General features: G+C 43.6%; 1 protein-coding gene across 3 annotated transcripts in view; it reads left to right on the top strand.

Annotated features, from left to right (window-relative positions):
• The first annotated feature begins 451 nt into the window (after window positions 1-451).
• The window catches only part of LOC148089167 (protocadherin-10-like), a 28,463-nt gene continuing 18,665 nt past the window's right edge, over window positions 452-10,249 (top strand). For all 3 annotated transcript variants that reach the window (XM_087803864.1, XM_087803855.1, XM_087803846.1), the window contains exons 1-3: window positions 452-3,625; window positions 4,616-4,674; window positions 5,047-5,153. In XM_087803864.1, the coding sequence (XP_087659990.1) occupies window positions 1,079-3,625; window positions 4,616-4,674; window positions 5,047-5,153 (2,713 nt within the window). In that variant the 5' untranslated portion in view covers window positions 452-1,078. The remainder of the gene's footprint in view (window positions 3,626-4,615; window positions 4,675-5,046; window positions 5,154-10,249) is intronic.

Here is a 10,249-nt window from a genome sequence, read left to right as displayed (position 1 = left end):
ACAACGTGTGTCAATTGAAAGCAAACGAATTCAATAATATATATTTTTAAATAATACAATAATTATTTTAAAGTTTTTCTCATTCAACCCACTGTTGCTTTTACACGCACACGCACAAATCAGAAGCTTAACAAATACTTCAAGTGACTTGTCATATATGTATTTTCTTTAAATGTTCACTCATCAAAGAAACACATTCGAGGTGTTAAAATATGTGTTTATATTTTCTATGTCCAAGCTCTCTTTCATCGCTGAGACCCAAACAGGTTACACAATAAAAATAATAATAACTGCCTCAATCTATACAAGTGTATTGAAATGTTATGGTTTAAACGTATCCTGCAACATTACACTGGCTTCCTTAATGCACTGGATTTGTAAAACATTTCATTTCAGCTGTGCCTGCGCCCGGAGGAGAAGAAGAAGGGAGAAGGAGGGAGGAGGAGGAGGGAGGAGAGTGAAGAGAGCACTTGTGGGTCCGATGTGAAGCCCTGGCTGGCGTCTCTCAGCCCCAATCAGGTGACATTACAGTCTGTATTTGAGCCCTCCATTGGCTGGTGGGGAAAAGAGCTGTGCGCAAAAACCAAACCCCGCCGCACACACTCGCCTCACAGAAGCAGAGCAGCTGAGAGCATCATCCGCCTTAAGCGCTCGCACAAAGTAGACAGCCTGTGATGTGAAAATTGACTCTTAAAAAAAACAAGACGCTTGAACTGCTGTGCGCCTTTGGAATTACTTGGATTTTTTTTTTTCCATTCCATCTTGTTTTTTTTTGTTGCTTTTTTTTGCCTTTCTTTTAGAGGTGGAGGACTTGCTGTTTGCTGGGAAGAGTTCGGTATCAGGGTTTCAGCCCGCGATGAAGCCAGAAAACTCCCAAACCGAAGCAGAATTGATTCAAACGGAGGATCAAATGCTTCTCACGGCTGAAACCAAACAATGACCCGAGGAGAGAATTCCCACCACCCGCTCTCGTTTTTCGGACAGAAAAGGGACAACACATTTTTGTCATTCAGGGGAAAAAGTGGTCCTTTGATTCGTCTGTTCTTTTTATTGAAGTGCACTTAAAAGGAGGAACACAATGATTTGGTTTGTGATCCTTCTTGTCTCCATCCTTGACGGGGCTGTTGCTCAGCTCCACTACACCGTGCCGGAGGAGCAGGAGCCCGGCTCGGTGGTTGGGAATATCGCGGAGGATTTGGGGCTTGACATCACCAAACTTTCCGCTCGTCGCTTCCAGACCGTGCCTAGTTCCCGCACGCCGTACCTGGAGGTGAACTTGGAGAACGGCGCGCTCCTGGTGAAGGAGAAGATCGACCGGGAGGAGATCTGCAGGCAAACCATCCCGTGTTTGTTGCACCTCGAGGTGTTTCTGGAGAACCCGCTGGAGCTCTTTCGCGTGGAGATCGAGGTGTTGGATATCAACGACAACCCCCCCAGTTTCCCAGAGACGGACATTTATGTGGAGATTTCCGAGAGCGCCATCCCTGGGACGCGCTTCCCCGTGGAGAACGCGTTCGACCCGGACGTGGGCACCAACGCGCTCGGCACGTACGCGATCACGAACAACAACAACTTTTACCTGGACGTACAGACGCAGGGCGATGGGAATAAGTTCGCCGAGCTCGTTTTGGAGAAGCCTTTGGACCGGGAGCAGCAGGCGGTGCACCGGTACGTCCTGACGGCGGTGGACGGAGGCATCCCCCAGCGAACCGGTACCGCTCTTCTGGTTGTTAAAGTTCTGGACTCGAATGACAACGCCCCCTCTTTCGATCAGTCGGTGTATGATGTTAGTTTGCGGGAAAACACGCCGGTGGGCACGCAGGTGATCCAGCTGAACGCCACCGATGTGGACGAGGGTCAGAACGGGGAGATAGTTTACTCCTTCAGCAGCCACAACGCCGCCCGGATAAAAGACTTGTTCAGCATCGACGCCCGGACGGGTCGGATCGAGGTGGCGGGTGAGGTGGACTACGAGGAGAGCAGCACGCACCAGATCTACGTCCAGGCGAAGGATCTAGGTGCGAACGCGGTCCCGGCTCACTGCAAGGTCCTCGTCAAGCTCGTGGACGTGAACGACAACACGCCCGAGATCGGGTTCAGCACCGTGACGGAGTCCGTGAGTGAGCAGGACGCGCCCGGGACCGTCATCGCGCTGTTCAGCGTCTCGGACCGCGACTCCGGCGAGAGTGGACAGATGAGCTGCGAGATCGTGGGAGACGTTCCGTTCAAGCTCAAGTCGTCGTTTAAGAACTACTACACCATCGTGACGGACGGACCCCTGGACCGGGAGAGCACGGAGTCCTACACCATCACAGTGGTCGCAAAGGATAAGGGTCAGCCGTCTTTGGCCGCGAGCAAATCCATCAAAGTCCACGTTTCTGACGAGAACGACAACGCACCCCGTTTTACGCAGGTGGTCTATGATGTTTATGTGACTGAGAATAATGTCCCAGGTGCGTTCATTCATGCTGTGAGTGCACTGGATCCCGATGTGGGACAGAACGCTGTCATCACCTACTCCATATTGGAGTGTGACATCCAGGGCATGTCGGTGGACACCTACGTGTCCATCAACCAGGACACCGGGTACCTTTACGCTCTGCGCTCTTTTGATTATGAGCAACTCAAAGAGTTCAGCTTCATGGTGCAGGCGAAAGACTCCGGAGCCGTCGAGCTCTTCTCCAACAGCACCGTGAACGTGATCATCGTCGACCAGAACGACAACGCTCCGGCCATCATCGCCCCTGTCGGTAAAAACGGCACCGCCAGGGAGCACCTGCCTCGCACCGCTGAGCCCGGGTACCTGGTGACGCGTGTCGTCGCCATGGATTCAGACGACGGCGAGAACGCGCGACTGTCGTACAGCATCCTGCGGGGGAACGAGATGGGGATGTTTCGCATGGACTGGAGGACCGGGGAGCTGAGGACGGCCCGCAGGGTCTCCCCGAAGCGTGACCCCCAGGGCTTCTATGACCTGCTGATAGAGGTGAGGGATCACGGGCAGCCCCCGCTTTCCTCGTCTGCCAGTGTGAGTGTAATAATAGTGGACAGCGTGGTCGAAGGCCGCAGCGGGGAAAGAGGCACGGCCTCTAGGGCTAAAGAGACCTCCCTTGATCTCACACTGATTCTCATAATAGCCCTGGGCTCCGTCTCCTTCATATTCCTGCTGGCCATGATCGTGCTGGCCGTCCGCTGCCAAAAGGACAAGAAGTTGAACCTGCACACCTGCCTGCTGGCTGGGGAATGTTGCATGTGCTGCGCCCCGTGCTGCAGTCGGCAAGTTCGAGGTCGAAAGCAGAAGAAGCTGAGCAAATCTGACATCATGTTAGTCCAGAGCACCAACGTGACGTCAGGAGTCGGCCCGGTCGGGCAGGTGCCCGTGGAAGAGTCTTGTGTCGGCGGCGTGGGAGGAGGCTTCGGCTCGCATCACCATCAGAACCAGAACTCCTACTGCTACCAAGTGTGTCTGACCCCGGAGTCGGCGAAAACAGATCTGATGTTCCTGAATCCCCACAGTCCCGCCCGCAACAACGACACCGATCACAACCCCTGTGGTGCTATAGTGACCGGATACAGTGACCAGCAACCTGACATCATATCCAACGGCAGCATTCTATCCAGTGAGGTAAGAGAATTGTGTCTCTGCTCTGTCTGTCTGTCTGTCTGTCTGTCTGTCTGTCTGTCTGTCTGTCTGTCTGCTACGCACCTCTCACATCAACGTCATCAGACATGAAAAAATGACTCTGTGCTTGTTTATCTTTTTCTTTTTCTAAATCATTAATCTGTTTGGACCCATCATTGGCTAAATCTTGTGAGGTCCAGTGTGTTCCCAACCAAATGAAAACACTAATACTTGTTCATTAAAGTAAGAATAACACTTTTACATTGCTTAAAGTTAAAAAGGTCTAACTATTTCCTAATTAGTCGCTAGTTAATGTCTAATAGAACTAGTAATTCCTGATTTTTGTTTATTTACCAATGACTTATTTTTCTTTTAATAAAGTCAACAAGATGCTACAAGTTTATATGCTATATCAATGTTTTTAATACACATATAAAAAACATGTTTATTTATGGTAATATGTGTTCCTTTATCTAAAAAGTTGAAACAAAATCTACATTATACATTTCCTAATAGTATTTACACATGCTTTTATTACATATGAACTCATCATAAGAGTACATGTAAGTGTGCTTTTAATGTATATTAAAAATACATTTATTGTAGACCTCATCAATCTATGATATCATGAACAAAACTTTTCATTTTAGTGGATTATTTTATAGCAAAGTAATGATTTCCGGGTTTACTGAAGGTGAGAAAGTTGATGTCTGAAAGGGTCAGACGTCCCAATTACAAATAATTAGCCGCTGTGTTTGAAAGCTCTCTGAAACAGAAGTGTAGCTCCAGCGTGGCACCGGCATTAATAATTCCCAGCACGACCCGCCACGGTAGCGCCACGAACAAAGGTTGTTCAGTTCTAGCGTCGGTCCAGCTCCATCATTTAATCGTCTCCGTTGGTTCCCTCGCGTCGGGGGCCTCACTTAGAAAAACGTCGCCTGTGTACTGATACTGTGTGTGTCGTTTTCAGCCACGTGTCTTTGTGTCTTTCAGACCAAGCATCAACGGGCCGAGCTCAGTTACTTGGTGGAGAGGCCAAGACGTGTCAACAGGTAGGCATCACTCCCTTTCAAAAGTGTGCCCGGCGACCGTTTGGCGATCATTAATTGGGGCTTTGGACGGCCGCTTAGCTCTCTATGAATACATAATGCTGCTTTTTAGAATTTGGCTCCAGTCCTTTAACTGACAGAGCAGCACCTATTAAAGCACCCCTGCTGAATTTCATTATATGAACTACACCTAATTTAGACCCATGACCTGCTGTCAGTGTTCTAATGATGATGTTGGATGATGGTCTGTTCTTTTGCCCTCTGTCTATCCTAGGCCCTCATTTGATCTTCCCTCCATTATTGTTGTTAACCCCTGTATCCCAATAACTATTTAACACTTTCTGGCTTGGCTTTCTGCTTCCGTTTCCTTCCCAGTTCCGCGTTCCAAGAAGCAGACATAGTGAGCTCCAAAGACAGTGGTCATGGCGACAGCGAACAAGGCGACAGTGACCATGATGCCACTAACAGGGGCCATATAGCTGGTGAGTTAAACAAATATCTACATGTCATGTCTTTGTATCGGTTGATGTTTTTTACTGTCTGAAAGGTGGTTTTTTTTGTCATCGTTCGACTTTTGTTGGGTAACGGATTCTCTTGATCAAACACGTTACCTCAGGGGTGTCCAAACTCCAGGAGGGCCATGAACAATCTGGGGGCCAAAATTAAACCGATACATATATCTGTTATCTAACTGTTATCTCTAATTAGCATTGGCAACACAGTTGATGTAACTTTTTCTGTCTGAAAGTCATTTTGTTTTTTAAAATAGATAGTATTTCTTCTGAAGTAACATTAGCCTGTTGACACATCAATCTGTTTGTTTCAGGCAAGTTTACTCACAAAATAAACCTGTAAAAAAAGTACAAAAAAACTCGTTATGATTTATTTTTACTGTCTCAATTCGAAGGTTAGGCCGATATTATAATTCTGACATCAAGCCGCGAGCGAATCTCATTTAGTGGTCCATGAATTTGCCTGACCCTTTTCCCCAATTTGACCTGATTATACCTCGATCTGAGCAAGATTTATAACAAAAATATATATGTTCTCAACTCAAAGCCTGCTCATTTTATGTGCCCTTACAAGAGATATGAATACATACATATGATATAAGGTCACCGAAAATAGATCACACCCAATGCACAACGGTATTAAAACCAATGGGTAGTGCGGTCATCAAATGTGGCTGGTCCTCTTAGCTCAGAAGCCTTTGCTTAATACGGAAACTTTCATAAACAGGTCGAATTTAACATTGCTTCGAAAAAAGAAAACAGAGTGTTGTTGTGTTGAAAGTGGACATTGTAATTTTGTTAATTCTAAAAATGAAATTAGAATTAAACTTTTTTTTTTACTGATATAGTTAAGGGACTAGATATCGCATCATTTTCTGAGTGGGAATTGTTAGTGATGGTCTGATGAAGCTTCATGAAGCAGTGTCATTATTTTCAGAGTCCACTAGATGGCGGTCTCTGCACTATTTTCCTTTTTTTTAACAACTGATTTAATATAACATCATTTTGAAACTGATGGCGCCACCTACCAGGAGTCTGAGCGACTGTAGTGCACTATTTTCAGTGATCCTTCTAAGATGTGTCTGTTTGGATTCTAAGTAAGTAAGTAAGTAAGTAATATTTATTTATATAGCGCTTTTCGAGACCAGGGTCACAAAGCGCTTAAACAATCAAAACAATACTCAAAAAAGTACATACTTTAAAGATCAAGATAATAGTGCGTCCATAGGACGAATGGAAATCTGACAATCTGGGTCTCAAACATATTTTTACCTCCAGTGAATAAAACTTTAATAAAATGCTCACATTGATTGACATTAATGGCTACCCTTGTTTTATGAGTTTGATTGTGCTCATGTATTACACCCACTCTCGTTCACTTTAAGAGGAGAAAAGCAACCTCATTTCATTTTTTTCCTCGTCCATTGTTTTTTATTGCTCGCACATTCTGCCACATCGAGTCTCACAGTGTGGTGCTGAAAGGACAGCGTCTTTTTTTTTTTCGTACCATAGGTCCCCTGGTGCTCGCTGCTCTAATCAATAAGTTTACTCAAGTGAAAGCAAACAGCACAGACATTAAATTGATGAATAATGAGATGCATTTTAATCAGCTGCATGAGTAGGCTCACAGTTGGATTAGCGTTCTACCTTTTGTTGGGTAATGGATTCAGTTGATCAAACACATTAGCTTCTCTCTCGTGTTTAGTGTAGATCTTATTTTTAGATGTTGTATCTCTTAAAAACTTCCCTTTTTTGGTTCATAAATATGCTATTACATGCTGTCAGAATGCCCGGAATTAAGGTTTACCATGGGGAAAATCTGCGTGGTTCCTTCCTGGAGTTGAAAATCAGAAAATAGATCCATAAAAAACATGGAAAATGTATTAAAAATAATCATGAAATAATGAAAAAAAAAACCATCAAAGATGTCTCAAGATTAGTTAATTATTTAAAATGATAATAATCGAATGGGTTTACAAAGTTATTAGTGTAAACCGATGTATGTATTTCAGCTTCAACATCTACTAAACACTAGCATCACAAGCATCACAATTCTCTGTGTTTCTTCAAAAATCATATTACCTTGTTTATTGATCAATATGGAGCCAGGCTGAAGTAAATGGAGCAGTTTTGCCATATTGCATATTGACTTTTGCCTTCTTATTCAAAGATAGCAGTAACCACATGACCCCACTCTAAGCCGCAGTGGATTTGATATCATCGGCATCTGTGCTAGGAATACAAAACTGAAGAAAACTAGCAGATCTTACTTGTTATAGTCTGGTATGAACAGGAAAGGTTTTGGGTCCAACACACACATCAATTCTATCCCAATATGAAATGACAAGGATAAACGTATCGTTGAAAAAAATGGTCTGTCATTCTTGCCGTCGCCAGGACGTCCCATCCATGCTATTGATACTTTAATCCAATCCATACTGGGTAGACATGAACTGGTTTCAATGTTAATGTTTCAATACAGAGTCGACATAAACAATGTAGCTTCATGAATCATTGTCATCTCCGTTTAAATATGAAACAAAGGACAATGCTTCAAGAAGCTTAATTACTAGTCATAGTCTGATGAAGCTTCTTGAAGCAGTGTCATTATTTTCAACTGTTCTAATGAAACATCATTTTTAAACTGATGGCGCCACCTACTGACCTCTAAACAACATGGAGCTTCATAAGCCCAGCACTATTCATCACCCCATGCTATCTAAATCCTTTCCCCTAGTGAAACAGATGGGTTGTATTTGCAAAAAAAAAGGCAAAGCTCGACAGAATACAGACACATTTCTACAACAAAGAATTGTTCATGTGTGGGCGCCACCTATTGAGTTCTTAAGAAAGAGGCACTGCTTCATGAAGCTTCATCAAGCCATCACTTTCTAAAGAAAGAAAAAAAAGAAGTTGTTTTTTTGGGTGAGAAAAGGAAAGCTTCAGAGAATACAAAGGAATTGCTAAAACAAATCGTTCAAGTGTAGCCGCCGCTACTTATTAGGCTTTTTATTTTAATGGACATTGTTTCATGTCGCTTCATCATACGCTTTTTAATTTATAGTTGCACTTTGTCATCGCTTGCAGTTTGTTCTTTTGTTTGAACTTTGTTCTACGTTTTATCAATCTGTCACCCGTGTACTGGAAACCCAATTTCCCGAAGGAGATCTCCAGAGGGATTGATGAAGTCTATCTAATCTAATCTAATCTAACTAATCAATTAATCCATATATATTATTTTATTCTTTAAAAAAAGGGATTTTAATAACAAAACAAATGCTTGAAAGGATACAAACAAATCACTGAAACATGTAATTTTTCATGTGTGAGCGCCACCTATTGAGCTCTATGGAATAGGAAACTGCTGTATGATGCTTCATCAACCCACAACTACTTTAATTACTAAACTAGGTCTGATGTGTTACAAATAAATGTTGAACATGAAACGAAGGAAAATATTTTGGTTCCCATACGGAGGACGTCTTTGGCGAGGGAGGTGACGTATAAGAGTGAAACATAACAGCAGAAGCATCCTCGCCCTTCTGTCTATGTTTTGAGACGCACGTTCTCGAAGTATCTAGACACTCCAACAAGTATTCTGGATGGGAATATGCAAATCTGGCACAGTCGGTCGTGCACTCAGCTGGCGTCTGCGTTTGAAATGTGGATTCAGCATTTGCACCCCCCCGAGTTCGATTTAGAAGGCAACAGCTTACCACTCCACGGGTGGCAATATCACACTAATAGTGAAGAAATGGGAAAATAGAAACTTGCCTTCTGTAAACAAAACCAGACAGACTGTGCGTGAGCATGAACGGGGATTTATTGTCTGATTTAACACGTGCGTGATCTGCTCCAATGTGGTTTTGGGGTTCCTTGGGGTTGACACAATCTTTGTTTCTCCACGTGACGATACTGGAGTTCATTTTCACCTCTCCTCTGTTTCCTGAGTTCAGTCAACCGAGGTTTGCTAATCTGCTGTGTAAGTGTAATCGCTCAAAAAAGTTGATGACCGTGCAATATTCACAGTGAACAGCACCAAGTATAGGCCACATGTCGTATTTATTTCCCGTGCATTTCTGTAGTACGCGCTTTGTGCGTTTGTCTGACTCACACAGTTCCGTTCGCCGGGGCTCATCCTTCATTCTGTCTTCTCCCACACGTTTTGCTCTACGTAACACTTGGCTGATCAGTAATTCATTTCCTGAACCTTTTGCATAGCAATTATCGGAGGAGCGTTCGTGGCAAGGCTTTCACATGGGACAGTTCTTCCCCCTGTCTTTTTCTAAGGTGGCCTACAAATATTCAAAGCAAACCCATTTCCAGTTGGCATATCAACTCGTGCACCTTGCAGCCGCTTCCCACTCGGGCGCTCTCGGAGAAGAAAGAAAGAAAGAAAGAAAAAAAAAAGAAAAAAAGCCTGCTAACATGATTTAAATCAAAACGGCCAGCAGCCTCATCTGAAGATGACAAGACATTGCATCTTGAAAATATGAGCAAGAGCTTGAAAGTCTTTGTTCAGCATTTTCTTTTTTTTTGTGTCCTGGCTGTGAACATCCTGCATTTGTAATTTCCTAACGAGGAAAAAAAGGTCAGATGACCGTGTTTATCGACATTAAAACTCGAAACGCTTTTGACGGCGAAGAACAAATTCATCATTATGTATATTAACACAGCGATGAGCTGCATGTTTAAAAAAAAAAAAAGGATAATGTAATTAAGATGTTTTTTCATTGTTGCTACACAGGCTTCATTTAAGTCAAATTTTCCAGACTCAACAGTCTATGGACCTGCTGCTGCTGTGATCACAAGGGCTCACAAAGCTAGTTTTAAGGGATAGTTAGACCAAAATGACCGTCATTTTCTACTCACCCTCATGTCGACTAATGGTTGAGATTATTTTCAGAGTAATACGTTTTTATTTCCGCTCCCAATGTAGACAGAGGAATGGAATAGCCTGTGTAGCATTTTAGCCTTTAAGATACTGCTACAAACAAGCTTTAATATCGATTTTTTTTTTAATTATTAGTAAGTAATATCTAATGTCGAGGCTTCAATACAATGTC

Source organism: Callionymus lyra, chromosome 1, assembly GCF_982586985.1.
Source record: "Callionymus lyra chromosome 1, fCalLyr1.hap1.1, whole genome shotgun sequence".
Lineage (NCBI taxonomy): Eukaryota > Metazoa > Chordata > Actinopteri > Syngnathiformes > Callionymidae > Callionymus > Callionymus lyra.
This window is presented reverse-complemented; position numbering and strand designations above follow the sequence as displayed.